General features: G+C 35.4%; 1 protein-coding gene across 13 annotated transcripts in view; it reads left to right on the forward strand.

Moving 5' to 3' along the window:
- SCAF8 (SR-related CTD associated factor 8) overlaps window positions 1–25,823 on the forward strand; it is a 106,945-nt gene that overhangs the window by 33,141 nt on the left and 47,981 nt on the right. For 4 of the 13 annotated variants that reach the window (XR_013956620.1, XM_080615670.1, XM_080615673.1 and 1 more), the window contains exons 5-19: window positions 849–979; window positions 3,101–3,277; window positions 7,344–7,423; window positions 7,861–7,978; window positions 10,413–10,544; window positions 10,684–10,796; window positions 11,254–11,447; window positions 13,433–13,551; window positions 15,172–15,285; window positions 15,922–16,078; window positions 17,245–17,375; window positions 19,047–19,191; window positions 19,713–19,793; window positions 20,360–20,581; window positions 21,230–22,943. Coding sequence is in view for 10 of the 13 variants with exons in the window: in XM_080615670.1 (XP_080471796.1) it covers window positions 849–979; window positions 3,101–3,277; window positions 7,344–7,423; window positions 7,861–7,978; window positions 10,413–10,544; window positions 10,684–10,796; window positions 11,254–11,447; window positions 13,433–13,551; window positions 15,172–15,285; window positions 15,922–16,078; window positions 17,245–17,375; window positions 19,047–19,191; window positions 19,713–19,793; window positions 20,360–20,581; window positions 21,230–22,929 (3,614 nt within the window). In the remaining 3 variants the exon portion in view is untranslated. The other 9 variants (XR_013956618.1, XR_013956619.1, XM_080615668.1 and 6 more) reach the window with 7 other exon arrangements.

A 25,823-nucleotide genomic window follows, 5' to 3' on the forward strand; every position in this document is an offset into this window, starting at 1 on the left:
CCCACCTTTAGCTCACATTGTGCTGAAAAGCAGTGAGGTGGACAAATTCACCTTATTTTTCAGTGGTGTTTGTAAATACGTGAAAATTCCAGCTCATGGATTGGATTTACTGCATCTTCTAGCTCAATATTTTTTATTGTGATTAGTTTGATTAGTTGAAATAGCTGAAATCGTAGGTCTAATGCTTTTTAAAATTCTGATGCAAATTGTCTTTAAAACAGCTGATCTAGTCATTTACACTTAGCATCCATTTTGGCATATTTCTACTTCTGAGCTAAAAGCAGAACTCTTTATGAGGATTCTTCTGGATTATGGCATGAAATAGTTATCAGATTGCTGATTTAGTGTCAGTGTTCCACTTGAGGAGAAAAAAAAGGCTAAAATAAGCAATTCTCATGAATCCAGCTGCTGCAGGTTGAAATTTTTAATAGTATCCTTTAGGCTTCTCTTGGGGATAAAGTGCAAGTCCAGCAAGTTCTGGACTAACAGATGTTACTGATTAGATTTCTAACAATTATTATTTGGTATATATTGTTTCCATTAAATGGTTTGAATTACTGTGTGAAATCTATTCATTTTGCATTTGTCAGTGTTTTTGTTTGTAGTCTCCATAGGTCAGTATTGGAAAGAGCTGTGAACTACACTTACAGTAATCCTGCTACCTGAGAAATGTTGATATGAGTCTGTTATTTTTGTGTGCTCTATGTGTGTGTCAGAGAAATGGTTTCAATTGATGTTAATACAGTTCTTTCTCAGTACTTAGTAATAGCAGGTTTTTTTCTTTCTTCTAACACAATTTCTAGTTCTCTATGTTAAAATATTTTGGCATTGGATTTTCTGTTTTTTAGGAACACCTGTGACTCCGGTTACTCCAGCCAATGTAGTGCAAAGTTTACCCGATCCTTGGGTATCTCAGATTGCTAATACAGATACCCTTGCTGCTGTTGCACAGATTTTACAGAGTCCTCAAGGCCAACAGGTAAATATTTTGTAGACAGTTACACTGTACACTGAGTGATACTTTGTGTCTTTATATTCCACTTAAGGAGTGGAATGCTCTTTGTGAAATGAGGAGGAATAGCTTTTGAAGAAGGAAAGGATGTTAAGTGAGACTGGAAAACGTGGAAAGTTAGTAATGTAATTTTAAACTAAAAAAGGGTGAAGCAAAAGAAAACTCTTACGCAGATGAGAAGTGAATGAAAGTTTTAGAAACTGCAAATCACAAAGAAATTACATTGGATATTTTGTTCAAAATGGTAAAATATTGAAGAAAATAGATTTGGGGAGAGGGAAAATATGGTCTTAAGTAGAAGTGTGGAGACAAGCTGGATATACTGTAAATATGTACATGCAGATCTCTAGGATTGGTAGGTGAACTGCAACATTTGCTTTGATTCTCTGTCTCTTTTTTTTTTTTTCCTGTTCTTCATGCCACTCCACCTGCCCGCTTCCCAGGCACCAAAGTCTTTAATTTCGCCTTAAAATTGTGTTTTATGTGTGAGAGTGCATTTAGATAAATTGGAAATCCAGAGAGAGGGGAGGGCAGAGTAAAAAAGATGTGACCAGCAAGAATGTGAAAGCAGCTAAAATGGTGACTACCCAGGATTTTTCCACTCTGGGGCTTCCATCTCTGCTTCTTCAGTTTGATTCCTTCCTACTCGGAGCAGTGAACAAGGTGGACCAGCCATATTTGCTTGTCTTCTGTGGGTCAGCCAAGAACAGAGAGGGTAGCTCTTCAGCTTTACGTGTTGCAGTAAGGGTAGAAGAATAATGGAAGCATTTTCAGAGGCTTAGCTGTAGGAATCTCTATGATTGTTCTTAAAAAAAAAAAGAGTTTCACATTATCAGAAGGTCACTGTAAAACAATCCTGAAAAAGGATCATACATCTTTGATGCACTGTGGGAAAGATGATCAGTGTAATCAGCTTGTGCAGAGTTTCTGGTGAGCCGTAGAAGGGATTGAACCCAAAAGAGATCAGTGGTGCACCTCACAAGGAGGTAGAATATGAACGTAAAGGTAATCAGGGACTTCAAATCCAGAGACTGGATTTGCTCAACCTTTTTTCCAAGACTGCCCCAAAGGTAAGGCTCCAGGGGTTTACTTCTTGGAAGGTTAAAAGACAGCTTCTGCTAATTCCATGGTACATTAGGAAAGATTTTTTCCGTGGGATTAGTATTCTTTACTTTTGTGTTAAGGTAATTCTGTTCCAAACAAACAAACCACTCCAATCACCACACCACCCCCCCAAAACTATTTTTAACTAATATTTGAAACACCCAACACTATTTTTAGATAGTGTGTTTGAACATCTGTCTTTTGATGTTACCCATACTTTGTTTTTACTGTAACATACTTTGGTGTTACCAAAGTTGCCCTGGAGTGGGTGCTTCTGGTTTAGCATTGCATCTAGTCAAATTTTATCCTAAGATAGTCCTATACAGAGCCCAGAGTCTGTGTCATTGAAGGATGTCAAATTATATTCCCAGTTCCTGGTCAATTTGCTTTTTGTCTTTTGTTAACAGAGCAAAGGAATTGCATTCAGTCAGCACAAACCTGAGTTTCAGCATGAGATTTTCATTGTGACTAATCTAGAGACACTAGTGCAAACTCTTCATATAGTCCTGTTGCATTAGCTTAAAGTGGAGCTTGCAACAGTGCCTTTACTTTGTCTACACAAATGTTACAGCATACAGATTTTCCTAATATACGTGGGCCCTTAGGAAGCTGAAGTAGGCTAACAGATTTTTTTCAGGTCAGAAGGAATCAAACTGGAGAAACAGAAGAGGGGGAACCCTAGAAGGCAGGAAATCCTGAGTGGTGACTGGTCATCATGCAACCTGTCAGAGCAAGTTAGGAGAAAGAAGCATCTGCATGTCTTATCAGCTACAGAAAACAAATTAGCCAGTAAGTGGGAACAAAACTTGCCATAAATGAAAACAAATTAAGAAGAAATATTAGCCATAGGTTAGATGATACTGCATTCCTGAGGTCTGTCTTCTTTTTTTTTTTCCCTAAGTGGAAGGGAAAAACAGTAGGGGTTTTTTTGCTTAAAAAAAAATACTTTTTTGCTTAATGCATTTGTTATCTTTTCTCTTTTAGCTTCAGCAGTTGATACAGACCCTGCAGATACAGCAGCAGAAACCTCAGCCTTCACTACTTCAAGCTCTGGATGCTGGTCTTGTTGTTCAGTTGCAGGCCCTCACAGCACAACTTACAGCTGCAGCTGCTGCTGCTAACACACTTAATCCACTGGAACAAAGTGTCTCTTTTAATAAGGTAGAAGTAAAATAAGTTTGAAGAAATATCTATTGTTAAAATATATGTAAGTGAAAGAGTCTTCTTTTGAATTTTACTGTTTGTCTTCAGAGATTTTAAAAATACATTATATATTATGAAGTACTCTATCTTGAAAATCAGAGAAAGTCTAGAGAGTGGTATAGATGAAAATACTAGTTTTATATGAGTTTAGGCATTTCATAGAATACTTCGAGTTGGAAGAGGATGCGTAAGGGTCATCAGGTGTGAAGATGCATGTGATTTAGCAAAGTTAAGCCAATGTTACATCTTTTTCTTCATCCTTTGTAACACAGCAGTGAGAATTGAGCATGTCTTGTACTTCCCTTTCCTGTGTTTGTGATCTGTGCTGTTTTCCCAATAGAGTAAAATGTTATTAGACTTGTAATTTTCATATATTATAAATGCCAAGAATACTTCTGATTTTAGCCACAAAGTGGTCGTAAGTGAAGAAATAAATATATGACTGCAGTTAAAACTAGTCATGTGACACTTTTTAGAGGATGTCAAAACGTAAAAACCAAACCAACTTTGTAGGTAAAGAAACTTCGTATGTGTTGCAACATATGTGCCTATCAAAAAAAAAAAAAGCCAACAACAAAATGCAGGAATTTAAGAAGATTAATGTAGTTGAATGCCAGGTAGCAATAACCATGCTAGAAAATACAGTAGTAATACTATATTATCATTAGAATAAAAAAGGAAGAACTTCTATTCAAAGATTAAAAAATAAGTAAATAAATCTTATCCCATTATCTTCGGAAGAAACAGTTTGTGTGTAGATAATATCTGTAGGATCGTCCTGGAATGAATAAATAGTAAAACCAAGTAAGTCAGAGAAGCAAAACTCCCTTTTTTTTTCCTAACCCAGATAACCTCTTTTTCAGGCAATTAGCTGCTCAGAACTTCACAAGTGTTGAGTTAAAAGTTTAAGGACAATTTATCTTTTATTTCTCAAATTTGTCCAGTTAAGCTCAAATCTGTGAAATAATAAAGAGTTATCATGACTAATGAAAGTAACACAGCTATAAAAATAAGTAAGGAGCAAAATGGCCTGTACTCATGCTCTATCACAGCTGTAACCATCACCTCGAGTAGAGTAAAATCACAGGAAATGAATGCCATTACTTAATAGGGACTGCCTCAGTATTTAGATACAAAAATTAATAATAAGGCATTGTATTAGGGTTTATTCTGCTGACTTCAATTCCAGCATTTACATGGTTAGGCATGTTCATAGGTATGGGTGTCTTGAATGTTGGACAACTTAACTTGAGAAAACAAAAGGAATTGGCATTCTGCTGAGTTGTTTATATACATTGTGTGAGTTGAACTGGTGCTCTTCAGTTAGCTGATGCTAGTAATAGTATGCAGGAGTCTCATCATTATGTGATTCTGATTTCTGGGACTTAGAAGGTAAGTGTTGTGGAAGGAATTCTTCTGGTGGTGTGATAATTTACATACAAACTTCCAGTAGGCATACAGTGTTGATTTTTTCTTCTAAGTTGTGGAAGACTTGTTTTCATAGTGTGTGATCTGTACCTCAGTTCTGCATTATACAAGTAGTGTCAGATTATAACACATCTCAAATTCCTGTTCAATGTTCTGTAGCATCTTTATGAATGGACTGATCTGTGTCCTGTTAGTCTATTGAGGCTTTTATTCTTTTACTCAAAGATTACTTAGGCTGCTGCTTTTTTTTTTTTTTTTTTTTTAATAGAACTTTGGTACTACCATATCTATATATTCTTTTTCTGAGGTTTGAGGATATCTGAATCTAAGTCTAGGCATTATAGAAGTGTATATATTAATATGTATGTATTAATGATAAATCTTAATTTTTCAGTGAGGTTTGGGGATAATAATTTTCCCTGCTTTTTTTAATGGTTTTTATCAGCACCATTATCATCTGGCATATGAATCCTAATTCTCAATATCTGAAGACCACAAGCCATAATGATGTAATTGTTTATTAGACTGTATCTGTTTTATTATATACTTAATCGTATATATATATTTTACTAGACATGGCAGCCTTAATTAAAAAAGTGTTAAAAAGGCAATATTTACTTCTATAGGAAGCATCTATAAGTGCAAGTGTTTTAGCTTGAATTAGGAGCATGCTTTTGAGGTGAAACTTTTGATTGTTTATATGTGCCCCATTGCGCATATAAACATTGCAGAGCAATCTTGAATACATAAAGTTAAATGCATTTAGATTAAGCTAAAGCAAAAGATAGGCTGCAACTGCTAATGAACAGTCAGTTGACAGGGCCAGACTGGAGCTGCTTCAAAGTAACTAGTAACAAAATCCAAATAGCATGCCCAAATAAAATAAAAACTGCAAACCAGATTTCTTTAAGAGGAAAGTTTCAGGAATGCTTTGTATCCTGCTGACAAATCTAGATCTTTCTTAGTGATCTTCCAGGATGCTCTGAAGTTCTAGAGGTTTTGTATGCATTTTAAAGAGCTTGCAATAGTTTTGTATTTAACACAAAATGCATCAATTGCAGTTGATGATACTGTTATCGAGATACAAGTGTCAAAAACCAGGGTTTCAGAACAGTGCAGTGAACAGCAACACTAGACTGTTTGTTTGAGTACCAAACATCCAGTTGCTTAATCTCTGGGGTTCTAGTCTTTACTAGAAAATAAGTTAACAACGGAGCAGGATCCAACAGGGTACCCTGGCAGTTAATACCATCCATGGCTGTGTGAACAGGAGTATAGTCAGGTGACTGATGGAAATGATCATCCCATCTAGACATCCAATCAACTCTAGACTACATCTAGAGTGTCACATCTGGTTTTGCTGCTTTGCTCCTGTACAGGAAAGACATTGACAAACTGGATGTTTCTGCTGTGTTTTCTCAGAGATATAGTCAGTCCTGCTTTCATATATATATATATATAATCAGATCATTTCATTGGGAAAATAGTTCTAAAAATTCTTGATTGTTCAGTCTCTTAGTTAGCTAATGCTTTGTTTTTCTTGCTGGACTCCAGTAATTGAGACTACAGTATTCTGAGAAAGAAAATGGGCTACTGAATCATCATGGCTTGTTACTGGAGATGTTTTTGTCTTGATATTTTGAGATGACTGCCCCATGTTCTCATCCTTTTGTTTTTAACTTCTAAGCTCAGTGTTTGAGAAGTTATGGCTGTTTGTGGTACAGCATTAACTCTGCTTTTCAGAAAACTTCCAAGGTGTAAGGATGCATGCATATGGGTTTGATAGCACTGCACTGTCAATACATAGTTACTGAAAAAAATCCCATCTCAGTGGCAAATAATATTTTTGTATTTCTTCATGCTTCTTCAGTCTTGTCTTCAAGGAAGTAAAATGCTACTGAAATGCACCTGGGCTATTTAAAAACTAATAAACCAAACTTTTTCAGTTCAACAGAACCTACAGTGTAGACATTTTTACAGATAAAATAGATTTATCAAAGTTTTTTCCTGTCAGATACCTTTCTTTTTATCCCTCTAGAGGCTTATTCCTCTTTCATGACAACTACTTGCTTTGATTTTTTTGCAGACTGTATGAGAAGTTGTTGTCAAGGAGCAGTGTATTTGAAGGAATTCAGGTTGTCTAAATGACACGTGTATGTGAAAATACAGTAATTCTTTGCGAAGTAATCAAGCTGTAGGTCTTCTTTTGATACGAGCAGAGCAGTTTGCTGATTGCCAAAGGATTGAATAGTTGGCCTCTTCATAGTAATTCCTTCTAATTAAAGGTACCATTACATAAAATTAATCTTTATTTAAGCCTTTCTCCAAACTAGCTGTTACATACTATGGAAAGAACATGTGGTTGTACTTGTAAGAGTAGCCAGAGCTCAAGAAAGCTATGGACAAAATTTGGTATTTGATGCATTCAAGAGTTTGATAGCAGTAGCAGTACTACATTTGATTTTATTCAGGTTATTTGCCATCCTTCTTTATTTTTTTCAACTTGAGAGATAAGAGCCTTTTTCTTTCAAAAAGTAAATATACATAAAGGGACATATAAAAAGTACTCAATTATGCTTACTTTGCTTTCTCCTAGAAGCTGATGGACAGATTTGATTTTGGGGAAGAATCTGAACAAAATGAAGAGCCTAAAAAAGAAGCTCCCACTTCCCAACTGTAAGATCAAGCTATGTTTCTTATGGAAAGTGCTAAAATCTGCCTGACACTAGTTGAACATTAGGATTAAATAGTAAGGAAAATGTTGTTTCTTTTGGAACATAAGTATACTATACCAGTAGGAAGAGAAAAGACAGTTTCCTACATTTATGAAACATACACATTTTAAAAGTATTTAATACAAATGTCTGTACAAGAAATTTTGTTGATTTCGTCTTAGAAGTTAGAATGTTCATTACTTTGTTAATTAAATTCATAGCGTTAATGTGAGGGTGATGGTACCAGAAGGTAGAACTAGTTACATTGTCTTCATTATTTTACGTTTTTAGTTAAACTGGAACTCAGTTGTGAAGATCTGTTTACCGGCTGTTTAAACCAAGAGAAAAGCTTTTTTATTTCTTTTTTTTAATTTTTTTATTGAAATTATTTCATTTTAGGCCTTTAGTACCAGAATCTGTGAACAACTCCCTTTTTCACCAACTAGCTGAACAGCTACAGCAACAAAATTTAGAACACTTCAGACAACAGCTTCTGGAGCAACAGCAGCCTCAAAAGGTAAGAACTCCATCTTGTGGCCGTTGTAATTATGATGTTCTCCACTGATAAAATTCATACTCCAGGACAAGAAAAAATTGTCTTATTACTGACACTTCTCTTATAATTAAAAATCTTTGTCACTAGCTGATCATCCAACAGAAGCTGACAGAGTAAGTGCAATAAGCAGAAGAAAGTACTTAAGGGAAAAAAATGCAACCAAATGTTTGGGGTGTACATTTTGCTTCTCTTGGGAAAGAGTAACTTTTAGCTGAGTTACAGACTGATTGTGCTTTAGGTGTTCAGCTCTTTATATGGGGAAAGAAAGCTATTTCCCTGCTGTCAGAAAGAAAGTGGTGAGCACTTCACATCAGTCCCTGATGTGAAGGGAGAGCAGCGTGCAAACTGCTGCTGCAGAGCCATCAAGAGGACAGAACAGAGAATGAGGATAACTCCTGTTTCCTCTACCAAGCTGAAGTCTTGGCTAATAAATGTCTCATTCTGTTGAAGAATCTGAGCTAAAGAACAGAGTCATGAATTTCCTCAGAAATTATCAGTTAAGAACTGATGCTGTAGACAACCGAAGATTCCTTCGTCTGTGGATTGGGTCCTCTCTCTCCGTTGGAGTAAACTGGCTTATTTCTTCTGAGGTTTGTCCTTGGTATTTAGCTGCTTTTTTCCCTTCCTGATCCCAATGCCTGATCCAATCAGAAAAAAAAGACCCTGAAAGTTTATTCTGTCTGTCTTTACATCTGCTGACCAGATATAAAGTGGACTTCCTGTGAAGTTTTGGAACTAGTTTCACAGTAAAATAGAAAGAAAGAAAATCTAAGGGAGCACAAACTGAACAAACGTCTGTTGGGAATTTTAGTTTAACCTGTGTGAAAGTGCAGTTGCTCGGCTTTCAATCAAGAACATCATTTGAGTTTTGAATTTGTGACTTTAAGTTTAGTAAAATACTATCTAGTATTAAATTACTATGTAATTTTTACTAGATAGTATTTTCTTATTCTACTGCTTTATTGTACTATGTTTTATTTTCATTTTTCATTTAAGCACAGTTACTGAGACAGACTGTACAAGATAGCTACAGATTAAATGTCTTTTTTGTATGTTGATGGATGTCTAGCAATTTCTGGTTTTAAATGCTAAAATGTTGTGAAGCAATATAACTTTGGAGAGTGCATCTGTTTTAGGAGCTTTTAATGTGGTGTACCTAAAAGTAGCTATCTAATTTGAAAATAAAAATGCTGAATACCTACCTTACTGTAAAATAAACAGAATTATAGTTTACATTACTTTCATCTATGAAATTAAGTTACGGTACATTTAATGGGTACAATGGTTGTATGACTCACCTGGTAATATTTGATCTTCTATTAAAAGTCCAGAAGCTGTTTCCATTCAGATCCACTCAGTTTCTCAAGTTTTTTATCTAGTCGGTGCAGAGACAAAGTTTATTTTCACCTTGAAAGCAGCCTAAAGATACAAAGTTCTGCTGTAATGACAGCAGTGTGTTATGAGGAAAATTTTCTTTAATTTCATGTTTAAGCATCAGTGAGAAAGATTAAGGGAAAAAGAAGGAAAGATAAAACACAAACCAAAATTATTAAGCATCTGATTAGAAGCAGAGGGAGAGGAGGAGAGGATAGAGGACAGAGACAGAAGGAGCAACAAGAAAGGTAGGAGTTGATATCGAGAAACAGATTGTTGAAGAATAATTAAATATAAGGAAAATGAGACAATGTTAGAAGCAAATGCATTAACTGAATTATTTTGCAGAATTTTTTTTATTTTTCTGCAGACTGTTATTATATTAAAAAATATGAAGGTAAAGCAAACAAACCTTGGTACTACATGTCATTCTGCTAAATTTCTGCCATTCTTCTGACAGATAGAATACCCTGCATTTGTTTATTTGAAGTGAAAATGTACTGTAAATCACTGAAATGTTTACCTGCAATATTATACGATTATAAGTCTACCATTACTTTTCAAACTTGTTCTAATAGCAGTTGTGTGTATTTTCAGGGCATTATCTGCATTTCTTGAATATCTTTCATATCCTACAGATATTTATACCAAATCTGTGCTTTCAGTCCAAAGCCTGCACAGCTTTTCCTCTAGCAAATCAACAACACATTTTGTGGTTTACATTTTTAAATTTTGGTGGTTTTTTTAAGACTGCTTGTTTTGTTAGGTCTCCTGTAATTGACGTGTTGGCATAAATGGCACAACATCTTGCTTTATCTTGTAGTAATTACTTGTCTGAAATCACACATTGTAGAAACCTTTGTAGTTTTTAACTAGTTAAATTGATACTGCAAATAAAAGAAACTTGGTAAATAGTTTTTCAGAGATATTTGAACAATTGTTTTGTCTAGTATTCCATTTTGACACAGTAAGCATTTTGAATTATGAGGCTTTTTATGGTATATTATTATTTGTTATTTAGGCAAGCCCTGAGGAGAATCAAGAAGGAAATTTTGGTTCAGAGCACTCTGCGTCACCATCACAAGGGAGTAGTCAGCAGCAGTTTTTAGAAGTAGAAACAAATGTAGATGATTCAATGGATATTCAACAACAGGTAAAACTTATAAATTTGATTACAGAAGTTGGAAGGAAAATACATACTAAGATGATTTCAAAATGTATGCTCTCATATAGTCATATATACTGTGAGTTTATTTATTAAATGTTATTGAACAACTTATGTTTCATCTCAGGACATGGATATAGATGAAGGACAGGATGTTGCTGAAGAAGAGATTTTTGAACAAGAAGAAAAGAAATCAGCTGTTCATTCAAGATCAAGAACTCGCTCAAGATCTCGTTCAAGGTTTCATGATTAACTTGTATTACATAAATGAAGGGTTTTTTGAATCAAAGTTGCAGGTTGTGTTTATCAGTCTTAATTCTGTATTTTCCAAAATTGCAATAAGCAGTTTTTGGAAATGAAAAAACATGTGCTCATTTAATATTTGTGTGTTAGATGCAGACTTTCTGTATGAGTTCATTTTTCATATCTGTGTTTTACTTTAAATTTTTTAAGACTTATTCAGGTGACAAAAATAACTTACAGTAGCCAGCTGGACAGGTTTTCTATACCAGAGAAATACTGTTACAGAGCATTTTCTAGTTCTCACACTAATGCCATTAAGCTTATTTCCTGAAGCAGTTTTACTGAATGTAACAGAAATGTCTGTATCATGCTTAAAGTTTATAGTTAGAAGACAACTAAATTTTTTTTAGATTTTTTTTTTTAACTCAGCATACTGAAATTAAGTATTTTGTAGGTCACCAAGAAAACGAAGGTCAAGATCACGATCTGGTTCTCGTAAGCGTAAACACAGAAAACGTTCACGCTCAAGATCAAGAGAAAGGAAGAGAAAGTCATCTCGGTCATATTCCAGTGAGAGAAGGGCTAGGGAAAGGGAAAAAGAACGTCAGAAAAAGGGTTTGCCTCCTATACGGTCAAAAACACTAAGTGGTAAGTAGCAGCTGCTTACTCTTTTAAAAATGTAGTATTAAAGGAAACTAAGGCTTGTTTTTCATTGAAAAAAAAAAAATTTAGCTTGAGTACTTTAAAAAAATATAGTAACCGTATTCTGTCATATAAGTTTCACTTCTGATGTCTCGTACAACTTAGGTACGTCGTTTTGTCTTAGAGGAAAGCAAGTGTAGTGTTCTACTGATGATTTTATGCATAGTGTTGCACCAGTGATTTTACTTCTGAACAGAGAGTAGCAAGGGTTGTCCCTAAGTTACAATCTGCTTTCTCTTTAATACTATCTCCTGTGAGGCATTTGAAGATGATTGCGCTTGGTCTGGAAGTTGGTATGCTGATATCACTGTATCATTTATCTGACAAGATAAGAAGTTCAGAATTCATTATTACAAATGAAAGACTGTTCTCTTGACATTAATATTTTATATCATTCCAGGGTAGCTTTAAATTCAGACCTGTATTATAGTTAAATGAGTGGTTTTGTTTTTTTTTTTCCTCTGGCTGTTCACATGAAAAGAGACAAATCAGTTTTATAGTGTAGACTTCTTCCAGCAGCCCACAAAGCAGGGGACTATAATCAGAATGATGGAAGCTGTGAGGCAGGGATGTTAAGTGACTTGATGACAAGCAGCAGCAACTGAGGTCCTGTGAAGTGACCTGGGTCGTGGAAAGGAGATATTAAGAAGGCTGAAGTATGGAAACTTTGGGGGGGGTAAATAAATAAATGAATAGGTAATTAACGTGACAAGTGTTCTGCTTCATAAAATTTGTTCATTGACAGCCACAGTTGTCACTTGATGAGGTCTGAAGAATTATTTCATAGGGCTTAACACCTTGAGAAACAACAGGGCCATCTACCAAGCATGGGAGGAACAAGTTTTGTCCAAGAGAAATCTTAAGGCTAGTCTTTTGCAGTAGTGCTGAGTACTGCTGTCTATTGAAAGTGTTAGCTGATGGAGGAGCACACAACACTTGTTTCCAGTTGGGTGCAGCAAGATTGATACAGGAAGAATGTGTGACGTATCAAGATGATAATGAAGACAGAATATTTCCTTGGTTTAGGATAAGGTAGCCCAAGAGATCCAGGTTCTCTGGTTTTGTTCTGCCTTCAATTCTTGAAGATCTTGGGTGGATTACTCAGCTGAATTACTCACCAGTTACCCGAGTAATTGGTGGTTGAGGAAAACCACCAGTATTACCTAATCAGATAACTCTTTTAAGTGGAGTTAAGTGCTGTGAATGTTTCAAGGCTTGCACAAGTAGGTTGGGGGATGTTTTGGAGACAAAACAATTGGAAACATATACAATATGGGAGAAGGAAGTTTTAGCTCACATGTCCATGAATATTTATATTTGACAAGGAGGACAAGGGTTAGGCATTTGGGAGACAGGTTACAAGGATCAGGGCTAGTGGTGGAATTTACAAGAGTTGGAAGCATCAAGGACATCCTCAGCTCAGTGGTGGGCCTCAGCCAAGTTTGTGTTTCTGGAATGTTCGCACAGGTAAAGTAAAAATATAGTTTCTGTTTCTTTCATGTGAAAATGCAGTGAGTAATACTGCAGTTAAGTTTTTTCCATAATACACTTCTAGCCAGTTAGAAATTAGTCTTACTTCTTTAGAGCTGTCTTTATATCCTAGAGGAATGTTTTTTACGGAACATGGAATATTTTTTTTCCTAAGTGATTTCTATAGCAGTTTAATAATCTACAGATTTTTTTCTAATTTCTTTTAAAACAACTATTTTCTTTGAAAGAAAATGAAACAAGAGTGAATACTTGTACTGAATATTTGTTTGGTGTCTTTTAACCCTTTAACATTTTTGTTAATGTACTTAAACTCTGTATAGTAAACAACAGATTTACTGTTCTTACTTTTTGATCAGCAATTTCTGTGTAATTATAAAGCCCTTTATATCCATGCTAATAGAGTATTTTATAAGCTAACATTCTAATCGTTGGATTGACAGTAATGTGTCTCTTGACAGTTTGCAGTACCACTCTTTGGGTAGGTCAAGTAGACAAGAAGGCTACACAGCAAGATTTAACTAACTTATTTGAAGAATTTGGACAAATAGAGTCAATTAATGTAAGTAAGCATGTTATCATGCATTTGCAGGAATTATGGACTTGTAACTTAAATATGTTTATGCCTCTGAATTCCTTTTAGCAGCTTAAGCTTGTATTTAGGAGATTTTTTTATGACTTTAGAAGTTGTGGCTATGATATTTGATTATTGGTTTCCATATACTGCCTTTTGAAGCGTGAAAGACAGTGTGCTTCCTGGTAAAATGGCTTTTCCCAAGGACTAAAGGTTTACTCAGGGAGTAAACCAGCATCCAAACAACTAGAAAGTTATGTCTTTTCTCTTTTTTGTGATATGGCATAGGTCAAGTATCATTATCCCTTGGACTAATGGACACTAGCTGATGTGTGTCCACATTGTTCTTGGTTACGTTTCATACAGAGGCTTCCTAAAGTAGAATCAACGTAGATGAACGTTTAGAAGGAAATAAATTGTACTGTAAACAAATGTTTATTCTAAAATGTGACAATTAAACTGATGCTGATAATTAGGAGATACATTTCTCATGATTCAGAGTAATTTAGATTTAGCCGTTCAGAGTCATATTTTAGTGTTGCCTATAATTCAGCTTCAAGAGAAGGTATTTTTCTCCTGATGTAACACATCTGCATGAGAGACATTTGGATTTTTGTCTCTTGCTCCAGCAGTTTTAAAGTTCTTCTCATGCAATTTCATTCATGTCAGATAATATTTCTAATATTTTTCCTATTATGTTAATATATTCAACTATGTAGTTAAAAAGGAATAGTTTTTTGGCATTACAGAATCTTTTAGAAAGCTTCACAAATCCAAAACACCCCAGTAGCCTGACATTTAAGCCTCATTTTGATTTTCAGGAGTTAGCAATTGAGAAACTTAAAAGGAAGGTAATGTAACAATCATGATATCCCTGTGCCTGTTAGATTTCAGAGGCAAACCATATTGCAAATAGTTCATCCTACATGTTCCACAAAGCTTTAAGTGCTTGGGATAATTTTGTAAATCTTAAACATATTTTCATAAGAACTGTATTAAAGGCTGTAATTTTAAATATTTTTTTCATTACATTACTGTGTGCTCCTAAGCAACATAAAAGCACACCTATATTTTTGACTAAAATAAACAATTGTCATACATGATTTGCAAACTTTCAGAGATTACATGCCGCACCATACTTTTTTTTCCTAAATAAAACATTAAAACTAGTGGAAATCACACTTCAGGAAGGAGAACTCTAACTTTCAAAAGTGTAAGATAGTTTTAATCACTAGTTTGCACCTCTGTTGAATATTGTCATTCAGCTCACAGTGGATTTGGAGCTTAAGAAGAGGTATCCACCTCTGATTTTCTGAAGTTGTCATAGTAGAACTCCCAGTTTTTGCTACTCCATGTTATTCAGATCTTTCACATAATTTTTAGCACGCATTCTTCAGCTTGCTGCTGCTTGACAATGTTGTAACTGAAGTTCTCTGCCAATATCATTCTTTATTTTTGCTTCTCAAAATTGTTAATATTGCTGATTAAGCTAACAATTGTTTTCAGTGTAAGCCTTCCCTTTTTTAGTATTAAGATACACTTAGTGTAGTTACATAATCTGAAGTATTGGTTTTCCTGCTGTTTAAGACCATTGCTTTTTTTCCATAGATGATTCCCCCAAGAGGGTGTGCTTATGTCTGTATGGTTCACCGACAAGATGCGTATCGTGCTCTTCAGAAACTTAGTTCTGGGTCCTATAAAATTGGATCTAAAATTATTAAGGTAAGTTGATTTTAATCTAAGAATGCTATCCCTTTCCAATTCAGTTTTAATATGGTGATTTGTCATGTAGCAGTGATTCATTCAAATGTGCAATATGGAGAGGAAGAATGAAATAATAAGGTGTAAATTGTTTTCTTTCCTCTCTGTGTAAAATGCAGCTTCTAACAGATGATTTGAAAGTAAAATGAAATGATTACTTGATACTTAGGAAGTGCTTGGTGAACTTTTTTATGTACGTGCTAGTGATAAGAGTACGGGACTGTAAACAACCCAAGTCCTTTACCTGATTTTGTGGATCACTTAATATTGCATTTGATAGTATTCTTAGAGTTTTTTCTATGTTCTTTGATGTGTTAGGATGAGTCCTTGCAATACTGTATTTTTAATTTCCCCAAATATATGTCAGAATTAATGTAGAACATATTTGAGCTGTTAGATGTAATTAATCTTCCACATAACTGTTGCAAAGGCCAAGAAATCTTCCTACAGGTTCATTTAAAATTAAAACCTTATTAAAACTTTAATAGACACTGAAGGTTGATCTGCAGTGACAGAAACATGAAGGAAATTATCTGAAATATTTTTTTCATGGGCTATATGATTTAACTGGATTATCTGGTTGGGTTTTATTTTCAGATTGCCTGGGCTTTGAATAAAGGTGTGAAAACAGAATACAAGCAATTCTGGGATGTGGATCTGGGAGTTTCATATATTCCTTGGGAGAAAGTAAAATTGGACGATTTGGAGGGCTTTGCTGAAGGTGGCATGATTGATCAGGAAACGGTAAATACAGGTATGGACACTACTAATGATTGTGATAGTTAGAAAATGTCTTTATTTTGGTAATTGCAAGTCCTCAGAAAGTTTGTTGTTTAGATATTACATACTCTTTTTCAATTTACATAAATTTTACTTGCCACATGTAAATGGCACTAATTATGATAATTATGGTGTTTGTAAGTGTGTACCTAGTTGATTGTCAAGACAATGAGGAATTAGTGACAAAAGCAAATTAATTTAAGCAAGTTAATAAAGGTTAGGATTTTTTAAAAGTTATGAATTTTCTGTGTACTCATTTCCAAATTAATTTATGCAGAATTATGATCTGCTTGTGATTGTGAAACATTTTATATTTAGGTATAAGGCTTAAGGTTGAGTTGGAACACATCCAAATAGACATAGCTTAGCTGAACCTTGAGGTATTTCCTCCATGAAATCAAAGAGACAGGAAAGCAAGTGATGATAGAACTTAGTCTAAAACCCAGTTAATTGAGAGGCTTGTGAGGTTTGTAAAAGATTCACAAGTACTGTGTTTCCTTGAAGCAGATCTAGGACCAAATGACTGGACTATATTGAAGTAAACAGTAGATCAAAACTGTTTATAACAGTGACAGTAATTTTTCAAGTCAAAATGCAGTCTTGCTTTGAGTAAAAATTGAATATAAACAACAGAAAAATTAAAACATAGAACATTACTGAAATACATTCGCTATGTTATACTTGACATACCAAACTTTTTGAGGAAGTGACAGAAAGAAGAAATGGGGGTTGAGGCGAGGTTTGTTCAACATGAGGATGCTCTGTCATTGTACAGTAGCCAGCTGATAATACAGATGTGTTGACAGCAGCAGTTTGTAAAAAACTGGAGCGTACCCTACGTTAAAAATTATTAACAGAATGATTGGTGAAAAAACTTGGCAAGTTTTGAAAAATCAGTTTGTATACAGGCAGAATTGAATGGTATCACAGGTGATTAAAAGTATTTTACATTCTTTAAAATATATAGTAATAAATAATTGTACTTCCTTCTTTCCATAGTTTCATGGTTATTTGCCATGTATCTGTACAAATACCAGATAAAGTTTTCTTTAGAAGGAAGGGGACTTTTCAGTATTTAAATGCAAATGACACAAAAATTTTTATATTAAAAATATACCTTTTTTTTATTTTTTTTTTTAGAATGGGAAACAGCCAGAAGCTCAGAAGCTGCTAAAGAAAATACTCAAACTACACAGAGTGCTGCAGTTGATAAGAATACAGTTATTACAACGCAGACAGAAGCTTACACGCAACCAGTCACTATGCTGCAGGTGAGTATGCAGAAAATCCACAGAACTGAAGGGCAAACTGTTTGTTCCATATATATAAACGTTAATGCTGAGCTAAAGTACTTAATTCAAATATGCCTAGGTCCTGTGTCCATATGTGTTTATCCATTAAATATTTTAAGAGTAGAATCAGTTGTGGTTCAGCAAACTCCCTAGTTTCTTGCACAACATATCCCAAACATGTACAATCTCAAATGAAGGTTTAAATGTTCAAGATAGATCAATTGGAAAAACCCCAAACCAAACCACACAAAAATCCCCAAGAACAACAAGAAAACCACAACAATAAAAAACCCCAAAACATAAAAAAACCAAAACAAAAGCAACCTCCCCCTAGACAAGCCCCAGAGCAAATATTGGCACATCATTTTTTTAAGAACAAATTTAAATGAGCTTACAAAAAGTATTTTCCTTAAAGCAAAGCATCTTTCTGCAGGCTAAGCAATGTAATTTTCTTTTTTTCACTTGTGCTTGTTTCTTCTCTACCTATGTGCTTTTCCCCATATCAGCTTTGACTATAAGTGTAATTATCTTTTTCAGTAATTTTGGACAGGATTTCATACGGGCAGTCTCATCTATAAAAGATCTGATTATTCAGGTAGTGTGCTGTTGCAGTCCTTAGGCGGTAATTCATGAATCTTTGATTCTCTGCTGTATTAGTTTTGCTTCTGGTAAACCAGAGAATTTTTATTAGCATCCATTTGGTAACAAAGTATTGTGGAAGGCTGGAATAATACAGTGTAATTTGTATGAGTATACTAAAGTACTGATATTGATCAAGTATAAGTACGGATAATTTCTGTAAAACTCTTTAAATTGTTTTTAGAATGACCATATGAAAATGTCATTTTCAGTGACAGTGAAAATGAGAGTTGCTTAATGCAAAATTTTTTGTATTCGTATTATTACTCTTACCTTTTCTAATATGTATAGACATTTCCAGTACTTGAGCTGACATAGTTACTGTGAAAGTTAACATATTTGCATTTACTTGCATTGAATTTGAACATTTATTGTCACAAAAATTGTCTTCAGTCTTATTTCAACTGCCTCCTAGGGTACGCTGTGATCAGTATATATTTAAATATATGTGTATTGGTTTTATTCTGCTGCTAATTACTTTTCGTTATGCTGCACTATATCAAAGCACAGACCTCAAACAGAAGTTTGAGAAATATTAAGTACTTTTCAGGATTTCATCAGGATTAATAGCATTGTAATTACATACACTAAACTCAACTTTCCAGTACTGTTCTAAAATACGTAAATGTTTCTAGTGAGAATCAAATCACTGTTTTCTAAGTGTTCTTAAATTGCCAAACTAACTAAATTTTCCTTCATTTTCACTCTCCCCCTTTCTGTATTCACCTCTCTCCCACAGGTAAATTTTTATTCATGAATAAATATAGTGTTTATCCACGTATTTTTGTGTTCTTTTTAGAATAAAGAAAAGATATGCGTAGGATTCTTCCAGTGTCCGTGTTTAACTGTAGTGTAGGTATCATTTCAAAATGCTGTCTAATTCTTCAGGGTGTTCAGAATGTATACAGAGCCTTCGGTACATGTAGTGTTTAACATGAATAGCAATCAAATCAGTTTTCCTTTTTATAGTAAGTATTGAAATTGCTTGTTTTTTCTTTCCATAAAAAAAAGATTCCAGTAGCTCCAGCTGTGCCTGCTGTTAGCTTGGTTCCACCTGCATTTCCTGTCACAATGTCTGTCCCTCCTCCTGGTTATAGCGCAATTCCTCCTCCACCCTTCTTGCGTGCGAGTTTCAACCCTTCACAGCCACCTCCAGGTAAGTTAGTAAAAATGAAGTTGAGTATGTAATGAGTATACTTAGTTTGTGTGCTTCTGTATACATCATGCTTTGTATAGTTTTCCGTCAGCTACTGGTTACTCTTTAATCCAGTTGACCTTTGAATCTTAGATTTCACACTATGTCTAACTTGGTATTATTTTTACCTTAGTAATTATTATGTTGAGAATAGGAATTACAGCATTATTTTTTTATATAACTTTGATCAAAATGAAAATGTAAAAATCTTTAAGATCAATCTCTCTTTTGAAAATTTTGAAATTCTTAATTTTCTTCTTTGGATACCACTGGCAGAAATAGCTTCTAAAGATGCACATGCGCATCATCTTTAGTGAAGATTGGGTTGCTTTTGAAAGCAAGAGCTGTACATTTCTTCCCGTACATTTGTTATTTACTATTCTTCAGTGATGCAGCTTTCCAGGGTCAATAATATAGGCAGGCTTTTACAGCAAAACTTTTTTTGCTTTCCTTGTAATAATTTGTCATTTTTTTCCATTTAGGTTATATGCCTCCCCCAGTTCCACCTGTGGTTCCACCGCCTGTTGTCCCACCACCTGTTGTTCCGCCGGTTGTTCCAACACGTAAGTTGGAGTCTTCTAATAATTGTTTATGTGTTATGAAAAGCTCTTTTTTTTAATACTGCTTGTTATTTAATCAAAAGCAAGATAATCCTGTGTAATAGAAAATAGCAACACAAAACTTTGTGTTTAGCTGGTGTAAGCAGGTATTGAGAAAAAGATTTACAGAGCTTTTCAATTTGATGGCAAAATGATACTTACCCTGGAGTTCACGTGGAGAAAGACAAGTTATAGTTCAACCTGTCTGTAAAAGATGTAACTGTTATTGAGCTATTTGATGGTAGTCACTGAGTAATTTATGATAATTTATTTTTTTAGCCTTTTAACTAAATGTATTCATTTAACATTTAAAACTATCTGTAATATTACTTAGGCTGCCTGCAGTTCATGGTCTCTACAAAAAAATTAAGTATTAAAGTGCTGATTGAGGATAAGAAATTATTACCAAAAAATGTTACTTAGGGTAATTAGTTTCACTTATTTTGATGTATCAGCCTGACCTTTGCCAAGCTAATCTTGAAGGCTTGAATATATGATTAGTGTGATACACTTGTGTTATTTTTCTGCAGCTTTGGTACAGCCTCCATTGCCAATTGCACAAGAGACAATGAAGGATGTTCCTTTTACTAGCCTTGTTCTACCAGTTGGCACAGTTACTAGCAATCTAGCTACTCCAACATTATCTGCTGGAAATGTTTTTAATCCTCTGCCAGTCAGCAAACCAGAATCAGATGAAAAGGGATCACATCTTGCAGACCTTCAGATTTCTTCCAGTGAAAACAATAGATCTGGTAAGAAATGTCTTCTATTGTCTGATATGATCACATATAGGAAACATGCTTCTGAAGTGTTTCTTTGCAAATTGTAGTCCATTGCACTAATAACTATAGAGTAGGAAGTTTTGGGCTGGGTATCATTTTTAGTTTAAGTTGGAGGAGTGGTGGGAACCATCTTTGTCATCATCTGATCATTGATTTCTAGCGGCTTATACTCAGAGTTGTTTTCTTTGTACACTCAAGAAGTAAAGCTGAGACTGAGAGCCCTTTAGAAAACTACATGTTTCTTGCATTCTTGCATTCTTACTATGCAAGTGGCAATTGAAAGGAGCAGGAGAGGGTAGGGTAGTATGACAGCTATAGCTTTACACCAAAGATTTTAATACTTGCCTTGCATAAATTGGGTGATGGCTGTGGGGTTTCTGGATATTAAGCTGCTCTACATTCTTTAATATGTAGAGACTTTAATTTCTGTATCATAATGTCCATTTATCACCAATGTGACTAAAGTCATACATGTTCACTATAGAAACTGAGATAGACCTTGTCAGCAGTATCCTCACTGAATGCATTAGCTGAATATGAATCAGGCTCTGTTTTGTTTTGAATGCTATGTGTTACACTGGCATTTTTTTAACTCTTCTTCTTGTTGCTGCATTTTAGTGCAAAATGATGTTTCGAGTAGCTCTGGACTTGTTGGAGGAGTGCAGCCATGCAGTGTCTCAAGCAGTTCTGGCCTTACTGGAGAAGGGCAACCACCCAGTGTCTCAAGTAGCTCTGGGCTTGCAGGAGGAGTACAGCCACCCAGTGTTTCAAGCAGCTCTGGACTTGTAGGAGGAGTGCAACCACCAACTGTTTCAAGCAGTTCTGGTCTTGCAGGAGGAGTGCAGCTGCCAGCTGTCTCCAGTAGCTCTTCTCTTGCCGGCGGAGTTCAGCCAACCAGCGTCTCAAGTAGCTCTGGACTTATGGCTGGAGTGCAACCACCAAATGTATCAAGTAGCTCAGGGCTTATAGCAGGAGTGCATCCACCCAGTGTCTCAAGCAGCCCTGGCCTTTTGACAGGAATGCAGCCACCCAGTGTCTCAAGCAGCTCAGGAGTTCTGGCAGGAGTACAGCCGCCGAGTGTCTCTAGCAACTCCGGGCTTCTCATAATGCCACCACCCAATGTTTCAAGTAGTTCTGGACCGATGGGTGTGCCACCACCAAATATTTCAAATAGTTCTGGACTTCTGGCAATGCAACATCCAGCTGGGGTTCCAAATATGCCTCATTTAAATATTAGTAGTCAAAGGATGCCAGGAATGCCTCTTATAGATATCCGTCCAGGCCTGATGCCCCATTCACCTGGACCAAGGTTTCCATTAATGCAGCCAGGAATGCCACCGCAGCGTAGTATTCCTCCTCCAGCAATCCTTGATCCATCTCTTCACCTGCCACCTCGAGGTCCTTTTCCTCCAGGAGATATTTTTAATCAAACAGAAAGACCTTTTGGAACACCAGGAAGACAAAATATCGACAACATTTCTAATCCAGAGAAAAGATTACCACTTGGAGGTGATAACATTCAGCAGGAAGGAGACAGAGATTATCGCTTTCCTCCAGTGGAAAACAGGGATAATCTTAACAGACCATCTCCAGTGGATGTCAGAGATTCTGTTGGGCGACCACCAGTTGATCCAAGAGAGAGTGTAGGAAGGCCTCCACTAGATGGAAGAGAACACTTTGCAAGACCGCATGTAGAAATGAGAGAAAATTTTGGAAGGTCAGGTATCGATAACCTTGGTCGAAGAGAGCATTTTGGTTTCAATTCAGACAAGCACTGGGGACAGAGAGGAGATTATGATGAAAGAGAGCAACATACCTTCCCTATTTATGGTGGCCCTAAAGGCTTCCACGAAGACAGAGAGAGATTTCGGCATGTAAACTATAGATTTGATAGTAGAAGTGGTCCCAATTGGAATAGAGGATTTGAACAGGATGCTCACAGAGATTTTGATGACCGCAGAAGACCCTGGGAAAGACAGAGGGATAGGGATGACAGAGATTTTAATTTTTGCAGAGAAGTTAATGGGAACAGGTTTGGAAGAGACAGAATGTCAAACAACTGGATCCCCCCTCCACATCCACGGGTTTTTGAATATTTTGATGGGGCCACTTCCCAGCGCAAAGTTGATAATCTGCCCCAGGTAAATGGTGAAAATACAGAGACAGAAAGTCAGCCACCAACTGCACAGGTGCAGGATGATCCTGAACTTTATGAAAAACTGACATCTTCTGTCGAGACGAACAAAGAGAAGAGTGACACAGAAGCTGATATAGAGAGTGAACCAGTGGTAGAAAGCACAGAAACTGAGGGGACATAATCATCACTCAGTAGGTAAAAGATACCTTTTGTAAAGTTGTCATCTCTCTGTAATAGATAAATGGCTGACTGGACCGTAGCAGTTCACTTTTGTCTGCCAGAATTAAGTTAATCTGATGTTCATGTTCATCTTTCACTTAAATAACTGTACAACTGACTTGTATAGAACACTGTTCTTAATTTGAACATGGTAGGTAAACTTTTTTTTTTTTTAATTATTTCTCTGGTAAAGCATAAACTTGCCCCCACTTGCTTTTAATTTCACAAAGATAAAATAACAGCTTGTCAAACAAAGACTTCCTATGGAAGAAAATGGAATTTTTTAGATACTACCCTTAGGTTGGCTATTGCAATTGTTATACTTGAAAACAGGTGCTGGTGTATCTTGTCCGTGTTTTTAGGCTGCTGCAGAATTTTAAAGTATAGACAAAGCTGGGATATTTTATGTTCCTACAATTCGGCAGAAAAAGGAATGGCCCATGTTATTAAAGGAGCATAATACAGAGATTAAAAGTGATTTTGTAAAATCGACACTATAGTCTCTGTTTTCTCTAAAGTAAGTGTTTGTGATTTGTTCCTCGTACTGCAGTGGGTTTAAAAAAAAAAATGAAAAAGTACATTTTAATGTTGGGTGCATTTTGTTTTTAGATGCCAATAAAGCATATTTGTTTGATAACAGTGTTCTAGGTATTGTATTTTTTTAAAAACCTGCAAGCTCTAAAAACTTGGAATCAGCCATGATATGTTCTTAGTTGTTGCAAAAGGTTTATATTACTTCTGTAAGACCAATGCAACAGTTATATGTTCAAGAAGCATATGGTTTTTACATTGAAAATCATGCAGTGATATTAGTTTATGTAACTAATATGTATGTAAATATTTGTGTAAACTGTTTGTAGATACCACTTTTTCTGTGCGTGCCTGTGTATGTGCACGCACTCACAGAATATTGTAGACAGTTCAATAAAACTGAAATCAAACTAGGTTGTAAAAATTTGCCTTTCACCTTCTATAGGTAGTGAGATAACAAAACTTCCCTTCACAGCAGTACTGTCAAGCTTATATTTACTTTCTTGTGCTCATTGTTACAGTGTTCTTACTACTTCTAGAAGGTGGAACATGATATGCTGTAAGAGTATACAGTAGGATTTTAGCTTACTTTTTAAAATGCACATATGCATGAAGCCAAAACTAAAGCAAATATTGCATTGTCTTATTTTGTAACAAATTTGGTATTCTGGATAGCTAGTGGTAGCATTCAAGTACTTTGTGGTTATTTCTTTTTAGTGACTCAAAGTCCAGAAATGTTGCACGAAAAGTAAAAAGCTGTTGTTGGTCTTAAAAAAACCTACATTTTTTTTAACAGAAATAAGGGGGGGCTTTGTCTTTTGATGGCTTAATCTTGAAGTAGAACCTTTTACTAAATCTTTGAGATGAGTTGGCTGCTTAAGTAAATTAGTAGTTCTATTCTCTCCTGTTTCACCTGCTTTGCTGCTTGTGTATTCTCTAAATTGGTGGTGAAAGATTTGTCTATAGGATGATGTCAGTTTTCAGTTTGTTCCACTCAAGTGCATTTCACCAACTTCTTTCAACATAGCATTTGTTAAAATACGTGTCTGAAAGCATCTTTTCACTTAGTTTTGAGAAGGTTGTTTTTTCTCTTGCATAATAGGATCCAAGGGTAGATTCTGTTACATTAAATGCCCCTGTGGTAGAAGAAACATTTTTAGCTCAGATCAGAATTTTTGATCTTTAACATTAAAGTGGTAACGTGCAAGTTTTAATTCCCCTTCTGCTTCCCCCAAAGGGATGAAAGTATGAGAATGTCACGTGTCATAAGCATGCCTTTGAACGTAGAAGCAAGTTACGCATGCCTGTGTTGTCCTCTTCCTCTGGGAGGTAGGGTATTTTTTCATGCTGTGTCATGATTCATTCTTTCAATTACAGGGGCTTTTTATTCTGGATAGTAAACAAACTGTCAGCTTAATGAAGGGAGCCCTTTGAAAGTGTGGACTTTAATGAATGATTCTTTATCTACTGTGCAAGTAGTAGTAATTAGGATGTAGCAAGGTATGCATTAAATAACTATTGCTTTTTAATAGACCTTGCTGATGTGTTTATTACTGGAACATGTCTCAGGAGATGAGATGAGCAATGTTTAAGGTAAAAGTACCTTCATGGGCAGACACTGGTTCAAAGAACTTGAGTGATGCTGCTGCACCACTTACTGGTAGTAGTCTGGTCAGGTGGAGATGGTTGTGTGAAAGTCCAAACGCGCAAAATAGCCATGAGGATATTCTATGATCTTAAGGGATTTTATTTTAATATGTGCAGTTTCAAAAGGCTCAAGTCATAGACCACATAAATACTCAGAATCAAACACATATTGGCAGTAGCTTTTACTTTTCAAACATTTTGTTAATTGCCTCTTTAAAACTGAAAGTTAATCTGTTTTTCTTCTTCTAAACTGGGACTGGCAGCATGCTAAATTGCTCATAGTATGAAGCTTTAGGTAAATTACCAGGTGAGAGATGTTATACAATTTGATTGGTAGTGATATAAAACGATGTATGATTTGCTGATTTTTTCATCTTTGTTAATATCTTTTAAGCATTAATAAATTGGCTACTGTACATATGTGTTACACCATCAATTTCTAATAAGTATTTTATTTTTGTAGAATAAAAATTTGTTGTACAGTCTTCAGTTGCATTGTGTTTACAGCTAGAACTTTTTAATTTCTTATTTTATTAATGTAGTGTGCAAATATGACCAGAATAGCCATATTCAGAAATTTGGAAGGGACTTAGTTTTGTAAGTTAAGCAATCATAAACCACCACATGCACTGAAAGCAGCTGTCCTGTGATCCAGATCAGTTCTTTGATGTGGTTCAC

The sequence above is a fragment of the Psittacula echo genome (assembly GCF_963264785.1).
Source record: "Psittacula echo genome assembly, chromosome: 4".
Classification (NCBI taxonomy): Eukaryota; Metazoa; Chordata; class Aves; order Psittaciformes; family Psittacidae; genus Psittacula; species Psittacula echo.